We start from the raw sequence: 26,215 nt of genomic DNA on the forward strand, positions 1-26,215 counted from the left end.
GATGTGAGCCACCTAGAGCAAATGTCCCAAATAATTAGGTATGTAAAAATTGTAGAAAACAGCTCTGAAATTGTTGAGAGTTTCATTCACTTCCTCAATGTAAGCCAAAAAACTGGAGAAGCACTCACAGAGCTATTTTACAAAAAGTAACTGATGATGGTTTAGACACTACTGACTATAGGGGTTAATCCTATGATAATGGCTTTAACATGGCTGGCAAGTATAAAGGAGTGCAATCCAGAGTTTTGCAAGAAAATAGTTTGGCTTTCTTTGCATCTTGTGGAGCACATTCCTTAAATCTTGTAAGGGCAAATGCTGTGAATGTTTCACCAGAGGTAGAACCGTACCGTAGTACTGTGAACTGCCTGTACAGATATTTTGCTGCTTCTACACTAAGTGGGAAATTTGGAAAAAGTGTGTTCCTCTGTCACTAAAACTTCAAAGTGAAACTCGTTGGTCGTCAGAACGGAAAACAGTATTGGTAATTTACAAACATATACGACAAGTGATAAATTCCCTTAATAAGTCTAGCAACAGCAGAAACAAAAGCAGAGGCCATTTCTCTTCTTTCAAACATAAAAAAATTTGAATTCATTGCAATGACGTGCTTCTACTAAACACATTGATGATCTCATCAAAACTTTACATTCAGAAAGAAGTAGCATTTCAACTGATGTAATTCAAGATGCAAAGACAATCACTGATATTATTGTGCTGAGGCAAAATTTAAAGAAACAATGATGAAGACGAAAGTGACACCATTTCTGAAGAAGGTAAATTCAAGTTACTTATAGTCGAAATAGTTGACAGAATCCTTACCAAACTTAGAACTAGATTCCATGTCATTCTACATCTTAGTGAAATGTTTGATTTTCTCAGTGGGGACAATTTTGAAAACCTGACTAAAGAGGACCTGTAATTACAAGCCAGAAAATTGGCTGATATGAGTATTTACAACAATGACATTGACAAAGATTGTGTCATGCCTCCTGCATTCCACTGTAGAATTCGTAATGTATTAGAGTTTCCTCGATGAGATGTGTCTAAAGTTGTCCCCACCCGGAGATCCGATAGGGGGACAGTTTTAACTCCGGAATCTTGAAATTTAGGACACGTTCTCATGATGTTTTGGCAGGATCATAACTGTTTAACAGTTTTTACTGGGCACCAACAACAGTCAAGAGGACATGAACGAGAGCCACTTGAAGACTTGCAATGCAGAAGATACTGTAGCCTAGAAGTATTGAGAGCGCGAATGCTAATGGCTTCAATGCTAGATGCAAGGCATTGAAACAATAACAACAACAACATTGACAAAGATGAACTTCTTCTAAAAATTGAGAGCTTCAAGTTTTACACTCTGAACTTGGACCCGAAAATGAAGATGTGCTCATCAACAGAACTCTGCAGAATGATCTACAGATATGAACTTCATGATGCTTACCCTAACTTATGTACCTGTCTGAGAATCTTCCTCATGCTACCAGTATCTGTGGCATCTAACGAGAGGCGTTTTATCAAGATGAAGTTTATAAAACCTATGTAAAGAATTTAATCAAGGAACAGCGCCTAACAAATTTAAGCATAATTAATACTGAGCATGAAATAGCTCGTAAAGTTAAGCTGTAACCCATCACTATGACATGACTTTTGTAAATACATTTTATTTTTATAATTTTTGTGCGAAGTTAAAACTATGTGTGATGAAAAATACATTTTTAAAAGTGTGAAAAACGTTAAACATTAACTGTACATTATTTATGCTCTGTATGTTAAAATGTTTGAACTTCTTGTATGATATACATTAAATGTTATGCTTGTAAATATAATCATCATCATCTTCACTTCATGGTTTAGGCTTAGTGCCTGTTCCGTCTTTACATTTTATTCAGTTCCACCTCTTCCTAGGACGTCCGATATCTCTTTTGTCTTTAGGATGGTATAGTTGTATCAGTGCTGGAATTCTTTCATTATCCATTCGAGACAGGTGTTCTTTCCACTTTTCTTTATAATCTTCAACTTTTTCGTTTATGTAGTACAGTATATATTCAATTCTTTACGGATATCCTCATTTCTTATCAAATCCCTTCTTGTACATCCCTTTACTCTGCGAAGAAACCTCATCTCTGCAGCCTGTAATTTACTTTTATCTCGTTCTTTAATTATCCATGATTCGCTTCCATATGTCAACATGGGTACTGCCATAGTTTTATAGAACTTTAGTTTTATTTCTTTTCTAGTTTTATTTTTTAGTGTTCTATTCATTGTTCTGCACATCCACTGGAATTTGCTTATTTTGTTGTCAATATCTCTATCTGCATCATAAGTTATATTACAACCTAAATAATCAAAATGAGATACTTGTTCTATGGGCTTATTATCAACTATTATTTTTGTACGAATTGGAAATTTACCACTGTGGGCCATTACTTTAGTTTTATGAGTTGATATACTCAAATTATAGTTTTCTTTTCCTAGTAGGTGTAGTTTGTGAATGGCATATTGTAGTTTTTCTTCACTGTCTTGTATTAATGTTACATCATCGGCAAACATTAGAACATTTAAAAATGTATCTTTACTAATCTTTATACCTGGATTCACCTCCGTTTTCCATTCTTTAATTAAGTCATCTAAATATATGTTGATATAATGTTTTTTCAATTAACTACCTAGTTGTAGTATACTAAGCATTCCAAATACAGATGGGGGAGTACCAAATAATTGTCTTGCCCGGACATAATGTAGTCTAGTTTCATTACTGCAAGAGAGTTAATGGCTTTATTGCCAAGAACTCAGCAATAGTTAAAAACAACAAAGCAACCACTGTCCACGAAATTATTGACTCTACAACATGTTATCTACAATAATTAAAGCTTGTTACTTCATGTATATGATATATAATGTAAGAGCATACTACATTTCTGCACAAGTTGGAGGTCTGTAATTAGCATCTGTCTACCACCTTCATTCCCTACAACTAATGATGTGACAAAAAGGAACTCTTTGGGCATGACTGATAATGAAACTCAGGTTTTCAATTCTACAAATAAAGCACAAATGGTTGACACTATAAAATATAAATAATAATAATAATAATAATAATATATAAATTTAAGACCCAATCAATATTATGGTCATGCAACCATGTCAATAGCAGAAGAGAGAGAGCATAATGGGCGTATAATTAGTTCTGACAAATTTATTTGAAGACAAAGCAGGAATAACACTTTATGTCACATGTACATGAATCAATCTTCCCTCTGCCAGGTAACTTTCAAAGTGGCTTTTCATATGACTCAGATCGTTTTTCTGCTTCATGCTTTAGGTACATGATAGTGTTCATGCTAAGCCACTAGGTGGCAGCATCAGCTCATTTTGCACCGAAAGTGGACATGAAGCATTTTTCCAGCTTGGTCTTCATTTTGTTACACAGACTACTGAAGGCTGTTGCTAACATCATGATAACTCCTCTTTGGCTCCTAAGAGTTTAAATTAAAGCAGTCAATTTATGTAAGTCTATATTTGATTTAGGTTGCCTGTTCAGATTATGAATACGGCACACAATGGGCCAAACAGAAAGGTCCGAGTACTTCAGATTGTTTCTGTTATTCTAAAAACAAAGACAAAAAGGACGAGAAGAAGATGATGTTCATTACAATGATGAAAAGGAAGAAAAAGAAAATCACAGGTAAAACAGACACACTTCAGACTAACAATATTGTCTGAGAGAAGTCATGGATACCATACACGGTTTGAATATAAACAAGTACTGTTCATAATAAACTTGAATACGCTTTATTTATTAATTTAAATAGTGCAATAAGACTAAATGCATGTCTGAGTCATTTGGGTCTTAAATTTGTTATTCCACAACTTATCTTAATACAAATTTAACAAACAAATACCAAACTGATACTGGTTGAGGTATTGATGTTATTATGAGAGCACTGGAACAAAAGTGTTGTAAATTGCCACTAAAAATGTATATACTCACAATAGTTATTTATGAGACAAGTTCGCAAAGGTTCTCTTTTTGGTACGAGTGTAAAATTTGTTTCACATACATACGAGGGCCAAAAAGGTAACTTTACGAATATGTGTCACACAATGTTTTTTTCTACGATAGCACGAATTTACATTGAGTTAAATAAATATTTCAAGTTAAAGAGGTTGTAAGATCACAACGTCATGGCTTTCTATACTCAGAACCATTAAAAAGTAAGTATCCGTGCAATGGCAACCTGTTTTATTCATGTTCACGATTTCATGGCCATCTAAACTGGCCATATAATCAATAAAGCAGCTGAATGATCAATCTTCATACAATGAGTACTACATGTAAATTCAGAATAATACGGGCTAAATGTAGATATGAATGTTAAATTTGTTACTTATTTATGTTACATGTAATATTTAAATAATAAGAGATCGAGGTAATGCATTAATTTCTTACTGAATGAAGTATGTGCATTGAATATTACATTTTCTTTGGCAGTGTATAAAATGAATAGCAGTGCCTAAAGTGATTGCTTACTTTTTTTTACACACTAGTGTTTTAAAGGCTCACTTTAGGCACTGATAAAAGTGGGTGAAATGCAACTTTATGCACTATCGTAGAAAAAAGAATTTAATATTTCATTCTTTCTCTTCTTCAACTATTAAAATACACAACACTCATTCTCGTCAGTGTACTATATTCAACACATAAAATATTAATTACTTTATTAACCACGCTAACTTGCACATGCTTACTCTTAATTAAACTTTTAAAATTTATTTCTGTTGTATAAACCTAAAATATGTATAAATAACACAAGTAATTTAAAACACAATCGAACAACAATACTGCAATCAGCAGCATACAGTAGTCTTCTATTATGGTTATTCTTACAAACAGGTTTAATAGTTTTGAGAGATAATGTGTTTAGAAATTATATATAAAATTGTGTCTATGTGCTTGTGTATGTGCATGCGCACACTCTGAGAAAATGAGTGTTTTTGTTAGAGAAAGTTACCTTCTGTCTGTCATACACCTATGCACAATCTTAAAGATTATAGGTCAGTTTCGTTCAATCATCTTGTACAATTTGTCTTAATATTCGGTTTCTGTATCATATGTGTATCAAATAATAATGATAAAGTAGTACATCAGCCATGAATATAATGTTAGGTTAAACAAAACATAGCAAAAGACCTTTACCCTATATTTAGTAATGTAACTTCAGTTGACTCCATGTAACATTAAACTATATCAAATCAATACACAACAAATAAAACTCATCTTTATACGCCATAAAAGAACAGTTTTCTGTACAAGTTGCTAGAAACTCTTAATGTTAACTGACCTAACCTATTATTCAAGGACAACTGGTGTACTGAAGTATTACACTATCCACAAGATGAAACAATTACAAGTAAAATACCTAAGTAATTATGGACAGAAAGGCAATACTTCCAACATCTCGATACTATCAATATTTAGTGGTATTAAGTACAGCATCAGAAATAATGTTGATAATTCTTTTCAACTAGGATATTCTTCAATGACCAGACATCACATCCAAAGAAAGAACCCTTATCAATCTTCCAAAGTATTAATATAATGCAAAACAAATAGGCTAACATCTTAAATCAGCGCCACTGAAATTAAAAGAAAATCATTATCTTGTCTTTTTAACCTATTATTTTCACTTCAATCAAACTTGTTTTTATGCTCTTCTCAAAATCGTGAATTTGCAACAAATAATATGACATTTCAGAAAGGTTGTTTGAGAATATAGACTTTGTGGCTAAACAGTAACTCAGATACAGTAAAAATCCATTATAGTATAGAACAATATATTGCGAATTCTGATGTAATTCAGTGGAAAATATATTCTCTGGAAAAAATAAGTCATCATCAGTAAATATCAAAGTTCTTCTGCTTTTGCAGCGAGTTCCTTTCCCCCATCAAGTACACATGCTGAATACTACATAGCAGTGAATATCAACTAGGAGCCACAGTCTCTGGAGTCAGAAGAGCACTTAATGGGAGGCATCAAGTAGTAGTAGTAGTAGTAGTAGTAGTAGTAGTGGTGGTGGTGGTGGTGGTGGTGGTGGTGGGGGTGGTAGTGATGGCAGCAGTGGCATCGTTGGTGGTGAGGCAGAAGCAGAGACGGCGGAGGTGGTGGTGGTGGTGGTGGTGGTAGTGATCGCAGCATCGGCATCGGCAGCAGCAGCAGCAGTAGCACTAGCAGTAGTAGTAGTAGTAGTAGTAGTAGTAGTAGTAGTAGTAGTAGTAGTAGCAGCAGCAGCAGCAGGAGCAGCAGCAGCAGCAGCATAAAATGATAATACAGTAAAACTTTATTTATACATTTTTACGGAGGTTTGAAGGAAAAACTTATAACTGAAATAATATTAAATTTTATAACATATGAAATAGCATTTGAAGACCAAATAGGAAATTAAGTCCATTTCGTAAAATTTTCACAATAGAATTTCATAACTTCACAGCTAAGCCATTTCCATCTTTGAGTCTATCATTCAACATTCAAATTTATAACATATTCTTGAAGAATGTAAGATTATTTGTAGGAAATATTAGGTTAGAAGCCAAAGGTGGATTATTTATTACATTTCACACTCCAATTCAGGAAATTCTACGACATTGTCTTATCATCAAACACATAAAGAAAAATGTATAACCAAAATAAATTAAGATGGAAAGTATAGGAATTTTTCTGGGACTTCAGAAAAAAGAATAAGTGAGAAAAAAGTGTAAATGCGAAATACATTAAAGTAGTTTTACTGTAATAATTTTTTACGCTGTTCTATGATAATTAAATTGTTTTCTTTTAAAATTGATACCAAATTTCATATTACTATGTTCCAAATTGTACTCTACACCTTAGACTTGGGTGATGCACTGAAGTAATATCAGTAAAAAAGAGTCTCATCATCAAAAAGATTGAGAAACACTGCTATCTAGAACAACTGTATGCAATCCCATTTAAAATTCTCACTTACACATGAAGTAAGTTTGTCCTTAATTTTTATAAACATACAGTACATACTGTTCTATGTTTCACAGAAATAAAGGAATTTTTTTATTTCTGTATCTGACAACATAAAATTACAATGTTGTAGTCTATTTTTTCTCCTGTCATCTTATCACATCATTTGTCACCTTCTGATCAGTGGCGTGCAGTACATGGAAGGCAAGGAAACCATTGCTTCTCCTGTTCATAAAGTTAAAAAGAAGAAATTTATTACAGAAATGATATTTTAATCATGAAAACTATGAATTCTCTAACCTTATTAAAATGTCACAAAATTCTTTCCCTGAGTGCTTGTGTTGGTCAGGGTGGGAGGCACATATTACCAGTCAAGACGAATTCGTTTATTTCTGTTCGAACTTCAGAAGATTTCGTCACTCCACCCAAAGCTAGCAATAATGAAGTGAGATGATGCGTTGGAATGGAAAATTCTTTTTGTGTGCAAAATATATCGTTTTTAGGTTCCATTTACATAAATTGTGTGCCATTCTTGTCTGATAATATTATTATTTTATCAGTTGGTGTTTAACGTAATTCTAAATTACTTTAAATTTAAAATATAAAATTGTTTTGTAGACTTGTATTGTCTGGAAGGGTAGCAAGCCCATATTCTGTGGCTTTCTCATTCCTGTCTACGTGCAGCCCTACTGTGTAGAGGGGAGATGCTCGAGATGGAATGTGTTCATCTCAGTCCCACATTGTTTCAACAATACAATTTGCAACGTTTGGTATAGCTAGAGTTGATTTTCAACTTGACAATCAAAAGTGCCTGGCAACATTGCAACATAATGAGAAGGTGAAGGAAAATAGAGAGATAGCTGAACGCTTAATTGATATGTCTGTCATTTAGGAAAGAGAAACTGGCTCTCCATGGTCATGACAAAAGCGATAATTCTGTTGACAGAGGTAATTATGTTGAATAAGTTAATTTATTAAGGAAATATGTCTTTATATTGAATGCCCACATTAAGGATAGTAATGCATTTACAGGTTTATCTAATCGAATTCAAAACGATCTGATTGAATCAATAAGTAATGTAATTATAGCATAAATTAGAAAAGAAATCCACAGTGTCCCATTTTTTTTTTTTTTCGTTGTTGGTAACTCTATAGCATCTATTAGATGCTTTATGGTTGTGCTAACAGATGGAGTTACTTGTCAACAATGTGACTCTGAAACGTGTGTTCAGGTTACTGCCCAGCGACAGTCCTGATGTATTTTTATATTGTGATGATTGGTTAATTTATATTAACCCGGCACACTCACAATCACACTCACATTCATACAAATTTCCAGACTCTAGACACCCAAGGAATTCCTCTTCTTCAAGAAAAATTCACCGAGAGCCTAGCCCGGGAATCGAACCCAGGACCTCCTGATCTGGAAGCCAGCATGCTGACCAACAGACCACGGAGGCAGTCAAAGTGTCCCATTTGTTGCAGTAATGGTAGATGAGACGACTGATATTCGAAGCCAATCGCAACTCTCAGTTGCTGTACTTAGATATGTATGAGGGTCACTCCAAAAGTAAGACACATTTTTTTTTATTTATTTTTTATTCTACATCTTTGCAATTTATGGAGGTCATACACACATCCTTCCCACTTGTATTCAAATTTAATTTAAGTCGTTCCCGTGAGTGGCGCCATGATAGCACTCCTTCAAGATGGCTGCTGTACTTGACATTCGTCAGAAGCAATGTGCTGTTATCCAGTTCCTGTGCTGTGAGAATGAGACAGTGGGAAACATTCATATGAGGTTGAAAAAGGTGTATGGAGATGCAGCTGTCGATCGCAGTACAGTTAGTCGGTGGGCAAGCAGATTATCTGGTGAAAGAGGGCACACCAATATTCGGGATACTCCTCACAGCGGCAGACTCTGCACTGCACGAAGTCCTAAGAATGTGCAGCACATTAACAACATGGTTGTGGCTGATGAACACGTAACAGTGAAAGAATTGTCATTCCAAGTTGGAATAGGAGAAGCAAGTATGTGCAGAATATTGAAACAGTTGGGGTTAAAAAAGGTTTGTGCCACGTGGATTCCGAGAATGTTGACAGAAGCTCACAAAGAAACCTGAAAAACAGTGTGCAGCGAACTTTTGGACCAGTATGAAAATGGTGGAGATGACTTTCTTGCAAGAATTGTGACAGGAGATGAAAAGACCACAGACCAGAACAAAAAATCGCACCTAATAGCATTGGACTCTAAACCTTTAATATGCTCTCCTGTAAAATTTTGCTGTGTGGCTTAGAAATATATCATTCTCACCTCTTCATATAATTAAAAATCCAGATGGTTGGGATAACTTAACCTATATTGCTGCTCGAAAGTTTATTTCAGTTCTAAAAGATTTTACCTTCAATTTTCTACTTACTGTATTTAAAAATTTGTTTTCAGTAACTACTGTCCTTTCTGAAATTTTACAAATAAAATCAAACGACATCTCGTTTTGTATCCGTAAAGGGGGCGAAGCTGAAGAAAATATAGCCAGCAGGAGTGGGGAGTTCGAGAAATTTTTTTCCAAAACTTATTCTGATGAACAAACTAAACCACAGAACAAACAAACGATCATGGTTGGATAACATAGAGATGTAGAAAAATGCTTCAGAAAAGTATATTTTTAAATTTTGGATAATGTTGTCGATCAAATTGATGTCAGGTTTCAGAACCCAAAGAAGTTAAAATTTCTTGAATTAATAAAATCAAATCGTGACAAAGAGTTCCCTGACATTGCTTTATCATCATTGAAATCAGTTTATGGTCAATAGTTAGATTCTAAGAAGTGACTTGAGTGTGTGTTATTGCAATGAAGACTTGAAGAATAGTACCAGTACTTAAAAGCAAAAGCCATCGGCGTGACTCAGTTGGTTAAGGTGCTTGCCTGCCGGTCTGAAGTTGCGCTCGGGCGTGGGTTCGATCCCCGCTTGGGCTGATTACCTGGTTGGGTTTTTTCCGAGGTTTTTCCCAACCATAAGGTAAATGCCAGGTAATCTATGGCGAATCCTCGGCCTCATCTCGCTATCACAATCTCATTGATGCTAAATAACCTCGTAGTTGATACAGCGTCGTTAAATAACCAACTAAAAAAAAAACAAAAAAAAAAAACTGAAAAGCAATGAAGATTGACAGTGCGCTATTTCAACTGACATAATTATGCAAACAGACTGTTACAATTCTGCGAGTAGTGCTTTGGTTGAACATTCTTTTTCTGCACTAAAAAGAATAAAAACCTACATCAGAAATTCTCCAGCAAAAGATAGACTATTCTGATTATCATTACTCTCTATAGAGAAAAAATTATTGAAAACCACTCGCAGTAATGAGGACTTGTATGCCCAGGTCATAGATGATTTTGCTGCTAAAGAGAGGAGAATTGCTTTGATCTTCAAATATATTTAGGTGAGTTGGTTGCTATCAGTTTTGTATTATACATATAAAAATTTGAATTACTGCTTCCCTCACATAAAATTGCACCGCATGCCACTGTTTCTGATATAATGCAGATAAGCTAAAATGCAGGAGTGAAGCATGTTCCCAATAGCTGCGTTATATCAGGCTTTTATTATAATAATAAAGCTGGCACTACAAAAAAGTCATTACTCTTTATATACTCAGACACCAGATAATGTTGGAAACATACAGTGACACTGTTTTGTTTAGCCACACAGTTTTCATTTTCCCGTCACCCGCCGCTAGGAGCTTATCTGCGGCCAAGCAGCTACCCTATCTGCCAGCACTGAAACTTTTAGTATAGGAATTTGTACTTACCCAGCTCAAAGTAGGTGTTGAAAATGTCCCTCACCAACTGCTACACACTATTGGCACCTTCTTATGAAATTTTTAATTACGGGTTTTTTGCATAAACTTTATTTTTAAGTGTCCCCCATAGATAGAAATCGCATGGTGTTAAATCTGGACTTCGTGGGGCCCACAAATTTTTACTGATAATTCTCCTACCAAAAATTTGAATTACGTCAAACTCGCATACAATAAATGAACTTGAAGACTATATAAGAGCAGAACTTCAAGTAATTAACAATTTCATAAGAAGGTGTCAACACTGTGTAGCAGTTGGCAGGAGACATTTTCAACACCTACTTTGAGCTGGGTAAGTACAATGTTTCAGTGTCAGCAGACCAAGTGACTGCTTGGCCGCAGATAAGTTCCTAACTACGTGAGGAAATTAACATTTTCATATTATGCCTCATGTACTATCAATTAAGTTGTTGATATGGGCTGTATGTGTGAGACAGGTGAATTTAATTTTAATTTTAGGGTAAGCTTAGGTTAAACTATTCTTCACTTCTTACTTCACTAACATATTAAGTATCAAGTACTGAGTGTCAAGTATCAGGCCTTCAATTTTGGTATCAGTAATGGGTTCCAGAAAAAATTAAATTACGATATTACTTTATTTCTGTAGATAACACAATCTTTGTGTCCCACCTACTTTGCCAGACAATTCTGCCATAGTATACAACAGACAAATGTTACGAAAAAGCAGAAAAATGCCATGCGAGCAAGGAAATAGGTGGCTGTCTAACAGGTCATATACAGTGCTGGATAATAAATATGTCACTTATACTTCCATGCAAGTTGAGTCTTTTGGTTAAACGACAGTGTTTGCTATATTTGACGTGTCAATATTGCACTGTATATTATTTACTACATGATCAGCAAATGTATTCAAGAGTTTAGGTGCCCTGGGTTTGGCCTTCATCGCGAGAATTTGTGGTGGCTGAAGTCGTTTTATAGGTAGGTATTTTGAGAATATTACTCTACAAATTTTCAAAGATATTATTACTACTGCTCAATGACTGCTAGTCAATGTCATTGCAATAAAGTACTTTGTATAACACACAATGGGTACATTGTATTTAATCAGTTACGAATATTAAGAGAAATAAAAGTAAAATTGAATAAAATAGAACAGAATAAAATTATATTATAATTTATTATTTTAGAATATGGTAACAAATAAGAATATTGCAAACTTCAATGGCAAAATTAAAATCATACTTGATACCGAATATAAGACAACCACTAGTTTTCTAGTGCCTTCTAGTGTATGATTAAATTTTCTTAAGGTATTCTTGCTCATGAATTCACAGGCAATTAATTAATGTATTATTAATCAGGAATCTAAAACATAAAACTGCAAGTTTACGTCCTTACTTCTGTAACATAGATGGATCCTTTTAAAGAAATTACCTACATCGTGAATATTCTATTTACATGAACTATGTACATTAACTAAATGATTTTACACTACACTACATTCTGAAACTGATACTGTTACTATAAATCTTTCTCTCATATAGGGAAGGGGTTAAACCTGAAAGTAAACATTTGAATTTTTTTTTCCCACATCATGCAAATTGATATTATTGTGAACAAAAGGACTGTGGGAGAAGCGACCATGTCAGAGCCATTATTGATTGTAATGTACAAAGTAAAAAAACATTAACACAACTTGTATATTTTTCTTTTAATATACGAATTTAAGATGACATCTCATTTTTCAAATAAAAAAATTGGAAGAAAAGATCTCGTTTTATATTCAAGTAAATACAGCACATTGCACACCATTAGCCAAAACAACTAGAATGTAAACTTTCCATGTCAGAGATTTGGATTCAAAAGCCAATGATTCAAATTGCAAATTATGGTTGACAAAGATGTTACTGGAGAAGGTTTTCCATGAGTATTTCTGTTACCTTTGTTATAATCCCATTATTTCTCCATTAATTATATCACTACCCCTGGTGCAACATAGGTTCAACTCCACACAATGCACCACAGACAGTGTCTAAAGGTGGAAAAGTAACCTAAAATTTTGCTACATTACTCCTTGAAGAGAATACTAGAGTTAATGATAATAAAAGTTAAAATCTCATACTGGAGAAAAATTACATAATTCATCTCGTATACATATTAAGTTTTGGAAAAAAACCGAAAAAAAAAAAATGTGCCAAAAATGCATTATAAATTAACACCAAAAACAGACTTGTAATAGACTGAGAAGCTAGAGGTTAGTTCCTATAATACTGTTGTCATGGCAGAATTATCTAGTTACAGGCATATATACTACGACTATGTAGTCGAAATAAAAAGCCACAGAATGAGAAATTAGCTTACTGGAAGACCTAGATACATTGTACATATTACTTCGCACTAAGTCTATTTACAACTCTACAATGAACATCTGTCAGAGCTCATTTCATTACTCACCAATTGCTGGGCTATGTTTACTTTTATGTCAATGCACCTGGTTTGAAATTACTGTCTTAAGTAGTTGAAAGGTTAATAATGTAGTGAATTTCCATTCTTAATTTAAATGATGCAGACAATGATATGCAAGACCTATAACAGGGGAGGTTAAACAGTCAATGAAAAAAAAAATAATTTAAAAGAGTCAAAATTACTGTTAGAAATATTTTCCAATAATTTCCATAAGATTCTTAAACTCAGAACTCAACTCAGTGCTGTACAGTTTACGAATTCTCCCAATCACTTAAATTTTCTGTATAACTTATAATGACAAAATATATACAGTCAAAAATTCTGTGCCTTAATGCAAGAATAACCAATCTCAATCCAAGGGACATTCAAAGTCGGTAAAATCTGCTATAGGCAGTTTAAATTACAGAATTAGTTGTATTTATAAGCAATATTATTAGTGCAGCGTGTCAGCTTTCATAGAATGAATGATATTAGTTATTTGATTAAGCCACAGAATTATTCTAATCAATCTGTCACATCTTAATGAGCAATTGTGAACTAAATGACAACAGTTACATATGAAGTATAATATTCTGAAGATATTTATCAGAAATGGGCAAATGCGAGACTTTTGCCAAAGCATATTAATAACTACCCACAGTGCACTTGTTATGATAGGCATCACATGTCAGTCCAGGTCTTTCATTGAGCATGTTCGGTGGTTGATTGTGAGAACGTTTCTAGTGTCAAGAGATGCACACACGCATGCACACACACATTTTTCCTGACAACAAAAGAACTGTTCTTCCAACCCATCATTGAATGAACGTTTTGTACCTTGTCGAGCTTACTTTGAAAGAGATGCCTTTCTCATGCTCAATTGATACCATATAATGTTCACTAACAGGCTTGGCAAGACTATTGACAACAAAGGATTGTATTCAGTTTACACCATTGTAATAAAGGTCGTGAAGCATGGTGGCTTATTTGAATCACGTTTGCCCATGCCTGATTGTAACATAGGAGTCCAGAAAATGGTCTAACATGTAATACTGGGCCTCAATTAAATCTTTCATGCTAATGAAACTTTAAGATACCATAAAAAAATAAAATATGTGCATTTGAAACATTACAATTACATTACATTTTATTGTAAGTTTTATGTAAGATAACAGATAGTGAATAATAAGAATTGACTAAGTAACTCACTGTTGCAAAATGGAATAATAGTACTATAAACCTCAAACACTTATAAGACTCATAATCATAAAAAGATAGTGTCATAAAGAAATGGTTTCATCAGTATAAAATATTTTCTCATTAGAATCACAATACCATAACAAAAATATAAAATAAATTCTTAATGCTAAGATGAAACTAATTACTCACTTAATACTCATCAACAAATTATATAAACCTTCGAGTCAATTTCAAACCTGAACCACTGGGCAAGACCGGATTCCTGCTCCGATGCCAGTGCTGCCAATAAATAATTCCAGAGTAACTGTTAACATGATCTCCTGCGATTCCCTTGACAAGAAGGCTTTCTATATTATAATGATCACAGACGTTGAACACCTGGAAGACTGCTATGCTCAATTGCTTCAAAACACAGGTATCTTGCTGCGATGAACGAATACCAGGTCATCATCCAAAGTTAGCAGAACCTGTACAGACAGCATCAGCACTCAGAGAATGACCACAGACACAGCTTCTGAAATGTATGCTGAGTCAACTGACAACAGTGAAGAGATGGCCAAATTAGACTTTTAGGAACTACACTTAAGTTTCACTATATAGGGTTCACATTACAAACACATTTGGTAGGGTATATCAATATGAAAATGATGTAAACTTTTGATATATTCGAGAAAATCATTATCTCTCTCGAAACAGGATCATAAAATATTGTATTATGACAGATGTCTCATTCAATCTAGTGAAAATATACACTAATACATAAATTTCTCTCCATAACTCAGACTACCTAATTCTAGTAAATCATCTAGGCCTATATGTGAAGTTTATCACACAGACAAAATACATAGACCTACTTAGTGCATCTATGAAAGTCCACAATGTAATTCAATTTAAGTAAGTTTTTACAACAAAGATTGTTAATACTCACCATGAATGAGAAGAACATACTAGCAGCTGACAGAAAGTGCCAGATATCATGTTTGTCAAAGAAGTCCAGTATTTCACAAGGCTGATTGTATGACTTAGACTGGGCTGGCGTCAGCTGCAACACAAAATAACAAATTTGTACATCAGACAACACTTCGTATTGATCCAGTAAAACGGCATGATACTCACCGCCCATGATATAGATTTGTTAAAGAAAAAATATAAGGCTGCTCCCCATGAAGCAAATGACAGCAGAATATAGATGAGAGGCTGTGTCAGGATCCGTTCTCGGTAACAGAGCTGTAAACATAACAAAATCAGATCAGCAACGTAAATACTTTACACGTAACACTCATATAAATACTAAAAATTCTAAGAAGGACAAATTTTTATTAAAATACACTCAGGGACAAAAAAAACCGGACACTTTAATATTTGCTGTTATTTTGCAAAACATTATCTTCTCATACAATATTATGGTAGCCATCTGTTGTTATGGAGACGTGTATACATTGTTGATTGTTTTTTGTTTTATAAACAAGCCATTACAACCAAATATTACAATTTTGCTTTCGGAGTCTCAGCTATAACAATTTTGTCTCAACCATTTTGTGCTTCATTATCGTTATCATTCGTTATTTCTTTATTTTTACATTTTCTGAGTTTAAGTGGGGTTGTAACATTTGTCTTAAAACAAGATGCGACCTGAAGATTTGGCTCGAGCTGTAGCCCTTTACGATGATGGACGCAGTGTATTTTACTTTGCAAATGTTATGAATATGGCTAGAAGCACAACCGATGATGCCATAAAACGGTATAGAGAGACCCTAGAATATCCCAGAAGACCAGGTTCGGGTCGTCCAAGAGCTACAAATCCAAATGAAGACAGGTATATGGTGTTGAGAGTTCTTAGGGAGCGCAACCTGCCAGCTACTAGTGTAGCTCAGCAATTTGTTAACATGCATGGACGCCCAATTTCGGCCAAATCAGTTAGAAGGAGGTTGAAAGCAAGTGGATTGATATCAAGTAGACCTGCAACTGGTCCCAGACTTCTCAGGATGCATCGAGTTGAACGACTGCGTTTTGCAAATGATGACAGGGATTGGAGAAATGGACAGTGGAGCTGTGTTCTGTTCACCGATGAGTCCCGTTTCAATCTGTGCTCACCTGATGGACGTGAAAGAGTTTGGAGGAGGAGGGGAGAACGATTTTCACAGTGTTGCATTTCCGAAAATGTGCCGTATGGAGGTGGTGGAGTGATGGTTTGGGCAGGAGTGTGTACGGATGCTCGTACAGAGTTGGTTTTTGTTGAAAATGGAAGACTAACAGCTGATAGGTATATAAATGAATGTTTGGCTGATCATGTTGTGCCAGTTGGCCAATTTGTAGCCGATAATTTTGTTTTAATGCATGATAATGCACGGCCGCATATTGTCCATGCGGTCGGAGATTATCTCCAAGAAGTGGGAATCCATGTTCTTCCATGGCCAGCAAGGAGTCCAGACATGAACCCAATTGAAAACGTGTGGGACATGCTGGGACGGCGTGTTAAGAATAGACGACCGAGACCAAAATCGTTACAAGAGTCGAGGCGAGCACTTGGCGAAGAATGGGAACTTATTCCTCAAGAAGACATTGCTAACCAAATTGAGAGCATACCAAGACGTATGGATGCAGTTATTCAAGCCAGAGGGGGTAATACCCGTTACTAGAAAGAGTTTTTAATGTTTAAGACACCATAAAATGAAAAAACAGTTAGACCAAACAATGCCATAGTTATACGCCCTTTGTAATTTTTTGTTAATTTTCTCATCAGAGTTTTTTTTTTTTTCAAATGTTGTCGTATAAGGTGCTAAATGAAACATTATTTTGTTTAAATGGGTTTTGTTTCATTTTGAAATAATTGGCAACAAAATACAAGCAAATATAGAAGTGTCCGGTTTTTTTTGTCCCTGAGTGTATTATGTTCAAAATTGTGAAAATTTGTTTTGGTTTAAAGAACTTTTAGTTTGTGTAGAAATCTTATTATTTTGTTTGTCATCACTGTTTTCATTTAACAGCATAAATAAAATAATTTTATTTTGCCACTACCAAATGGTGGTGATACTATTACATTATGATATGAGTGGTAATAATTGTAATAAACCATGATGACTGATTGCTGTTGTGAAACAGCTTCATTATTTTTACAAATATGCAGCTAAATGAAGAACGTCGTTAAATATATATTTTTAAATTATTATTAATTTAATTATTTTACTGTATACTTAAGTCCTTACTGAAAGAAATTATAAATGACACTACACAGATACTTACTGATTTATCTAATTGAGGAGAAAATATTTCTTTATTAATAGCTATTTCTTGAATATTACATTTTGATAGACGAAATTATATTTGTTATTTGTATTTATTAAAGGAAGATTAGAAATAAAAATTATTTATTTTCTTGTTGTGTTGAAACTTACATTTATGTTCATTTGGAGGTTGCGTATAGGTCATATAACTGCCATAACATAAAAATATGGTGCCTACATTAAAATGGTTACACTTTATGCTACATCACTGAATTAATGGCTTTATTGCTAAGACCATAGGTTTCTTATATCAAAACACTCAGCCAACAATATATATATATATATATATATATATATATATATATATATATACACTTGCAAGTAGTGAAGAAGAGGAATTTTATAATTAGACAAAACTTGTACAATACAAAATTCTTACGTGGAGGCAGGATGAGGAAATTACAAATTTAAATTAAACATTTGTGGAAGCATTTTGTGAAACTGACATGGAGTCAACATGCTCCATAATGTTCTCTCATTGATTGATTGGTTTAAGGAATGTCTGAAAGAATTAGCCCTAATGCTTTAATAACTATCAAAGAGGTAATACGGAACTATGCAAAAATGCCAATTGTTTTGTCATTGGAATGTTCAGTTTTGTAAAAATAAATTATACTATAAAATTGAAGGGCTCGGTGCAATAAGGTGTTAACCCACACATAGTTACTTCTGAGATATGAGCATTTTAAAGTTTAGAAAAAGGCATAATTCCAAATATTGAAATTTAAATGCTGAAACTGCTTTCAATGTGAAGCTGTGACTCTTAAGTTACATTTATGTAATTTGGAAACATTTTACCGAATTTGGAAGACCTATATTACAGGCGTATTTGATAATCGGGGATGTCTATGTTGGTTAGCACCTTATTGCACCAGATGGTTGGACACTGCTTTGAGAGGGATTCTGAATGAATTACAAACATAAATTTATTCTGAACACTTATACAACCTAACTAAATTAGAATTATAATGAATATCTGAATTTGTCCTCTACATTTGGACATTCTAATTTAATGTTGTATTATAGTTGTTTACAACAAGATTTCCTTATAATAATAATAATAATAATAATAATAATAATAATAATAATAATAATAATAATAATAATAATAATAATAATCCGAGGCACGACAGTCCATGAAGGACCATGATCGTCCAGCCGGCTGCTGACCTCACGTCACATGCCGAAGCAGAGGTGGACGATCATCCAACCAGAATGCAGGTATTGTGTTGTTAGCATGGTGATCCTCCACAGCCGTTATAGCGGCTTTCGTAATCAGATTTAGCTACCTATTGCAGCTTCCTTGTGCATCACGATGCTGGGTAGGCACTGGTCCCATACACTGGCCGAAATTTAAATGGCATTACAACAATTCAATTTTACTATGCACTATATATCTTCACGTATATCCACATTTTCAGGTTAATGTTCTTCACCTGCAGTACCGTGAGTAACGAGATCCCTGTAGAAAACATGATGTACTGGTGGGATCTATTCCAGAAGTAACATTACACCTGCTAATTTTCGACTCTCTATAGGAAGTTGTGTTGAATATTTAGGTTGTAAATCACAAATTGAAATTGTTGAACTATGACGACCCCATTTCTTGAGAGTGTACTGAATGTAATGACAGTTCATGCTAGTAAGTGCAACCAACCTCTAAAATGCCTGGTGAAGGTGAGTCAATCTTAAACAAAGAGGCATTTGAAAATTGGAGAGGTTTCTTTGAATCTGAAACTATTTTCTTAAGTATTGAATAAATCAATGGACGAAAATTTTTAAAGTACAACTGATACATCTTCGTTACTATAAACTTCTTTTTTGTATTAGCATTTAAGATTATACAGGGTGTATCAAAAGGTCAGGTCAAGACTTAAGGAGGCGATTCAGGACCCTATTTGACACAAAAATCCTAATACATTTTTTCAATATTCATCCCCGTTTCCGAGTTTCACGAATATCACGTACCGTACCTATCCCCATTTGATTGCACACCTAATGGACCTGTCTGCTTCAGAGAAGGTAGGCTAATTGTCAGTAGTCCAGAGCAGATGCTCAAAATTTCCCCCTTTCGCACAAATACACACTTCAGCACGCCGCGCGCCGTCTGACTGCTCGCTGCACATTATCCAATCCGTGCTGGTGTATCTCCATTGCAGTCGTGTTAATCTTTGCAACGAGCTCTTCCCTGCTTGCTATCTCTGTTTGGTACATTTTCTCCTTCTTGTAGCCCCAGAGAAAGAAGTCCAATGGTGTTAGGTCTGGGAACCGGGCTGGCCAGGCAATGGCACCACCCCTTTCAATCCATCTACCTCGAAAATGATGATCTAACCATTGGCATACTGGAAGTCTGAAATGTGGTGGAGTACCGTATAGTTGCTACCATAGTTGCCTGGCCAGCCTGGTCCCCAGACTTAACACCATTGAACTTCTTTCTCTGGGGCTGCAAAAAGGAGAAAGTGTACCAAACAGAGATAGCAAGAAGGGAAGAGCTCATTGCAAAGATTAACACGGCTGCAATGGAGATACACCAGCATGGATTGGATAATGAGCAGCAAGAGGTCAGACGACGTGCTGAAGCGTGTTTTCGTGCAAGAGGGGGGACATTTTGATCATCTGCTCTAGACAACTGACAATTAGCCTACCTTCTCTCAAGCAGACAGGTCCATCAGGTGTGGAATAAAATGGGGATAGATACTGTACGTGATATTCATGTAACTCGGAAACGAGGATGAATATTGAAAAAGTATATTATGAGTTTTTGTTGCAAATAAGATCCTGAATCACCTCCTTAAGGCTTGACCTGACCTTTTGATACACCCTGTATATGACCAGTCTTCTGTAGTATAAACGGTGGAACAATATCTCCGAGAATATAACTCTACTGTATGCGACCAAAATCACGATCGCTCTAGGTTGAATAACTTCTTTGTTGAATAGTGAAGTATATTGTTGTCCTTTATTTTTCCATCTCTTGTGTTTAAAACGTTCCCAGTCTTGATGGTGACGCTGTTTGGAGGGAATTTGATGTGACTGATCTCAGGTCCCCTTGATATGTTTAATTCACACTGAACCAGTGGAGTAAAATAAAAAAAATATATACATTATGTATATTCATATATATGTATATATGTAACTTTTATAACGTTTAACTTTGATGCAAGTAGGTGTCATCCCTCAATACTATTTTAATAATGAGAAATTAAATTAATCCTTACCTCTTCCGATGTGCCTTCATTTCCAGTCAGATATAGATATATCTGGGTCGTCGATGCTAACATCAGTGTAGTTACTCACATCATCGTTTCAATTAACTTATTTTTTTAGAATCTGTTCTAACTTGGTATAGGTTGGCGCCTTATTGCTCAAAACAAATGACTCTTTAACATTGATTAGAAAAAGATATGCATTTACTGCTGCGAAATTAATACTCATAACAGAGCCATCTTTTGACAGAAAGTGCACAATATTATTCCATGTATGTTGTGTATAAATCTCAATTTTCACAAAAGTGAGGGTTAGCACCTTATTGCACCGAGCCCTTCAATTGTCAATTTTAGTAATAATATGCCCACATCTGTAAACAGTCAATGAATTTTACACATTCTCTTCGCTCACAAAGACTTATAACTTGTGGCGCGCACGCACGCACACACACACACACACACACACACACACACAAATGTACATACTGTGCTACCTACTTTTTAAATAATGTTGCACTGATAATATTAATACCGTAGATACATTAAAAAAACTAACCTTCATTGTTATGTAGAACATGCAATACAGAAGGAGATTGGCCATGAAGATGGACAAGAGGTATGTTGCGAAGTCTCGAAGGTGATAAAGTAAACCCAAAATTGCAAGTGCCCAATTACACACATTTCCTGAAACAAGTTAAGAAATTGGATGTAATAAAATGGGGCTACAGATACTTCAGTCTTTAGGACTTCTAGTCATATTTGTTTTAAAAACCAGTGAGTCTGTCTAAAAAGCTATGTTGATCTCAATTCTTCAGTTCAAAACCACCAAATGTTTAATTTATCTTAGCAACAATATTTACAGCAATGATGAAAGTGTGTCTTTTATAAGCCTTCATTAAAATAAATCACTTTTGAGAGGGAACAGTAAATTGTTGTCAAAATAAAAAGAGTATGTTTTGTATGAACTTAAATGTCCTATTCCTAAAAAATTGACGTGTCCTTAGTCCTTACACTTTCTTCCCTAACCAGACTGAAAAACATTGATCTAGATATCTAGATTACATCCTTACCTAGTATAAGCAGTACCATCCTATTGGGATACAATGGCTTGATGCAGTGCCATGGGCTAGCACGCAAGTCATGGGAGAGCACTGTAAACACTCTCCTGAAAACTCCCAGGTCTGCAAACAAAGAATTAACAATGAATGACTGGCTGGACTCTTACACTTTCACCATGATCTCCATGAAAATGGGATATTCTTATCACTTCTGTCATTAGCAGCTGCTAGTTTTCCTCGTGTGAATTCTAATCCTTTACCCCAAAGGTTTCAAAAGAGCAAATTCACAGTACAGCTAACTGTGATTCCCCTCTCATTTGTGTGAAAGGGGAGAAGTAGAAGTATGTAGTCCGTATATCTTCATGTAACGTCATTCACTGCTAGATTCAAATAGTTATGTCATGAGTCATGCTACTCTTTCTGTTATGCTTTAGTTTTAAACATTAATAGTCTTACTGAGACATTTTTTTTTTCCTTTCGCATTACAAACTTATAACCAGACTGACTTATTTTTACGTTCTCCATATACACTAATGTTTGTGGAATTACAAACTTATAACCAGACTGACTTATTTTTACGTTCTCCATATACACTAATGTTTGTGGAAATTGCAACACCAAGAGGATAGATGTGACTGAAATGAACTTGATACCACAGATAAGGTACATGACAATACACAAATGATTAGAATTACAGAACTGTACCTGATCTGTGACCATGAGATTTCAGTATGGTGTGAAGCCTCCATGCGCTGCAATCAAAGCCTCTAAGCATCATGGCATGGAATCAAAGAGGGCTTGGTTATGTTCCTAGGGAATCTCCCTCCACGCAGTTTGTATGCGAGTCCACAAAGCGTCAAGAGTGGGTGCTGGAGGACCATAACGAACAAGTTGCCGACCAACCATATCCCAGACATGTTCGATGGGCGACATGTCTGGCAAATGAGGAGGCCATGGAAGCAGTGATCCCGTCGTTCTTCGAAGAAGATTTGCACAATCCTCGCCACATGTGGCTGGGCATTGTCCTGCTGAAATGTGGCATGTGGAGTTGCCTGAAGGAGAGGCAGTATCTTGGGCTCTAAAACCTCCCTAATGTAGTGGTTGCTGTTCAGATTGCCCTGAATACGTAGGAAGCGAGATCGCATATTGTATCCAATGGCGCCCCAAACCATCACATTAGGCGTTTGTCCGCTAAGCCGCTCAACAATGCAGGCTCTCAGATTGCGTTCACCACGGTAGCATCTAACACGTATGTGGCCATCATTGTAGGACAAATTGAAGCGGGACTCATCTGAAAACACTACATCTTGCCACTCAGCATGCCAGTGACGGCGTTCACGTGTCCATCGCAGTTTGAGGCGTTGGTGGTTTCTGGACAATGGAAGCTGACGCAACGGCATGTGAGCTACTAGTCCAGCCCTCAAAAGACGGCGACAAACCGTTGACGTAGACAGGTTCACACCCGTTGCAGTACTCTGTCGACTCAACACTGTGGATGAAGCTGTAAGGTCCATCACAGCCATGCTGACAAGATGGCGGTCATCCCATGCTGTGGTCACATTACGTGGTCCAGTGCCTGCTCGTCTCTGAGTATGAACCTCTTCTATCTACTGGTTCCACATACACATCACTGTCGTAGCAGCATGTTCTGTACGAGCCGAAATGTCACAGTATGACAAACCTGCTTCCTGCAAACCAACCATTCTGCTCCATTTGAACTCACTCACGTGCTGATATTGCGCCCTTCCACGTCGACGAGGCATACCTGCATTAGCTTTCACGTTTCCACTTCGTTTGAAAGCTCTGCACTGACTGAGCAAGGCACAACACTGACCTTGCTGTGACACAAGAGATGTCACTGTTGGCCTATGTGTACGCCAGCTCTCTGGAAACGTAATCAATTATTGGTGGTACACTGTACTACACATCTCCCGAGTTTGGAGTCATTCAGGCCATTTTTTCTGAGTGTTGCACTTTTCACAACAGTAGTGTATTTCATCATCCACTGAACATTCGAACCACAACGCACAGATAACAAGATTGAAAGATCGGGTATGTTCAAATCTATCTTCCCTCCCTCCGTCAGCAGTCTGAGTCTGCTCTGTGTAGGCATTTGAATGACTTAACTTGGAAACTACTGCTCTACTCAGACAATACACAAGAAAATTAGACGTCCACACAAAGCACACAGAAATGTATTTGATTTTAAATGTGAACAATTAGCATTAATTCCAATATACAGTGAAACCTCTCATTTATGGACATCGAAAGGACGTAACAATCTATCCGCATCTGGGAGGTGTCCTTTATTGGGAGGGAGGCTCCCCAATCTAACAGTAAATTTATAATATGCATACACGCTTTAAATGAAATGTATTACTGTAGTTTAATTCTAAATACAGTCTACTGTACTACAGTAAATTCTTTGCAACTTTGAACTACAGTAAATAAGACCGAAGAAGGAAAATACAGTACTGTGCCATGCAATTTTTATTCTAGGTCTACAGTTATGCAGTACTGTAATTTAGTTTTCAAATTAACCTTTACATTCACGTGCCATGTCTCTCGAAACAGTACAACTGATTGAAGTAAAGAGAATAACCCTACTAACCCTGTCATGTGTTGAGTACAATTTCACGATCGCGGAAACCTTTGACCATCAGAAAGGTTAAATTTTATGACTTTGTTTATCCACCCATTTCCAGCTAACAAGGGGTAGCAGGCTGGGCTAGATTAGATTAGATTAGATTAGATTTATTTATTTAACCTGGTAGAGATAAGGCCGTCAGGCCTTCTCTGCCCCTCTACCAGGCTAGTGGTAGCCTACGAGACTCTTAATGTCTTCTTTCATGTTAAAGAATTTCTGTACAGTTCTCAAAACTAAATTTTCCATTTTTGTAACACATTAGGTCTTGAAATCCAAGTTCTGTCCGCAGTCAGGAGGTAAGTAAGCTTTAGGATGTGAAAAAGCTGTCCTTGTCCGTGTCTGAGAGTGTCCGTAAACGAGAGTTAAATTTATCATTATTTCTATATTATTTCAGTTGGGACATAAACATCTGTCCGTATATGAGGAGTGTCCGTAAGGAGAGGTTTCACTGTACGACCAAAGTGGAACCTGGTCACCTTAGTTGCCAAAATAGATCGAGAGAGTAATATTCTTTCAGGAATGCCTTCTTTAACATAATATTAGGTGATGTGGAATTAAAGGATTAAGAAGAGGCAAGCCAATAACACACAAAGAAAATTACTCTGTACTGGAAATAGGTGACAAACACGGTATAAATATTTATTCTGCCTTTCTTTACAAACTGATTTCATATTCTCAGTAGAAACATATGCTATGCAGCAGGTTTCAAAGTAAACGTTTCAGAAGTTCTTTTTCCGACTATCTTTGTGTAAACTTCTAACAAACTTTTCAGTGCAGACTATGGAGTCAAAATCAGAGTCAGAGCTGGAGTCCAACTTCAATCAAATATTAAAACTGAAGTCTCATTCATGTGTTGTACTATAACCAACACAAGCTACAAGACTACATTCCTGTAATTTCTAACCAATGATCCAGAATATAATATAAAATTGTCACTCACCCAGCTTCCATCGACCCATGTAGTAAACCTGTGCACTTAGCAAAAGACATGTTGTGAGATGTACCACAGTGAAGCCGACCCAGAAGTACACAGTGCCCCACAGTACGCCACTCATTCCAATCAGGATGACGGCTGCCAGCACAGCAAATGTAGCATATGCACTCGCATTGATATCAGGATGTCGGGTCTGGTATATCTTCAGCATGCACATCATCGAAATCACATACATAAAGCTGGTGTCTGTAAACAACCACAATGCCAAAAAAAACCCTGGTTGTTAATGTCTTATTATACCGGGTGGCCATGAAATAAGGGGCAAATGTTTGATAAGGAATAAATACTTTAACAAAATGTTATTCCTTACTTTATTACCATTATGAAACCTGTGACATACTTGGAAACATTCTGTTTATTGATTTTTTACATAGTGATCAGCTTGGGCACAATTCAAATTGATGTATGCATTAGAGGTCTGTACGGACCGAAATTCTTAGGCCCAACCCATGCTGAACCAGACCCAAACCTAACCAGAAACCTGATATTAGTTTACAATTATCAACCTGAGCCCGACTCGAAACCTGAAGACTAGCAGATAAAGCAGAGGCCATAGTAGTCAGAAA

At 35.7% G+C, this 26,215-nt stretch overlaps 1 protein-coding gene across 3 annotated transcripts in view; it reads right to left on the minus strand.

The window, feature by feature from the left end:
* Positions 1 to 12,507: 12,507 nt before the first annotated feature.
* LOC138706089 (SID1 transmembrane family member 1-like) overlaps positions 12,508 to 26,215 on the minus strand; it is a 51,808-nt gene continuing 38,100 nt past the window's right edge. For all 3 annotated transcript variants that reach the window (XM_069835036.1, XM_069835037.1, XM_069835038.1), the window contains 6 exons: positions 25,596 to 25,835; positions 22,021 to 22,131; positions 21,507 to 21,634; positions 15,577 to 15,687; positions 15,389 to 15,502; positions 12,508 to 14,927 (listed from right to left, as the gene is read on the minus strand). In XM_069835036.1, coding sequence (XP_069691137.1) covers positions 14,865 to 14,927; positions 15,389 to 15,502; positions 15,577 to 15,687; positions 21,507 to 21,634; positions 22,021 to 22,131; positions 25,596 to 25,835 — 767 coding nt within the window. In that variant the 3' untranslated portion in view covers positions 12,508 to 14,864. The remainder of the gene's footprint in view (positions 14,928 to 15,388; positions 15,503 to 15,576; positions 15,688 to 21,506; positions 21,635 to 22,020; positions 22,132 to 25,595; positions 25,836 to 26,215) is intronic.

The sequence above is a fragment of the Periplaneta americana genome, chromosome 9 (assembly GCF_040183065.1).
Source record: "Periplaneta americana isolate PAMFEO1 chromosome 9, P.americana_PAMFEO1_priV1, whole genome shotgun sequence".
NCBI lineage: Eukaryota > Metazoa > Arthropoda > Insecta > Blattodea > Blattidae > Periplaneta > Periplaneta americana.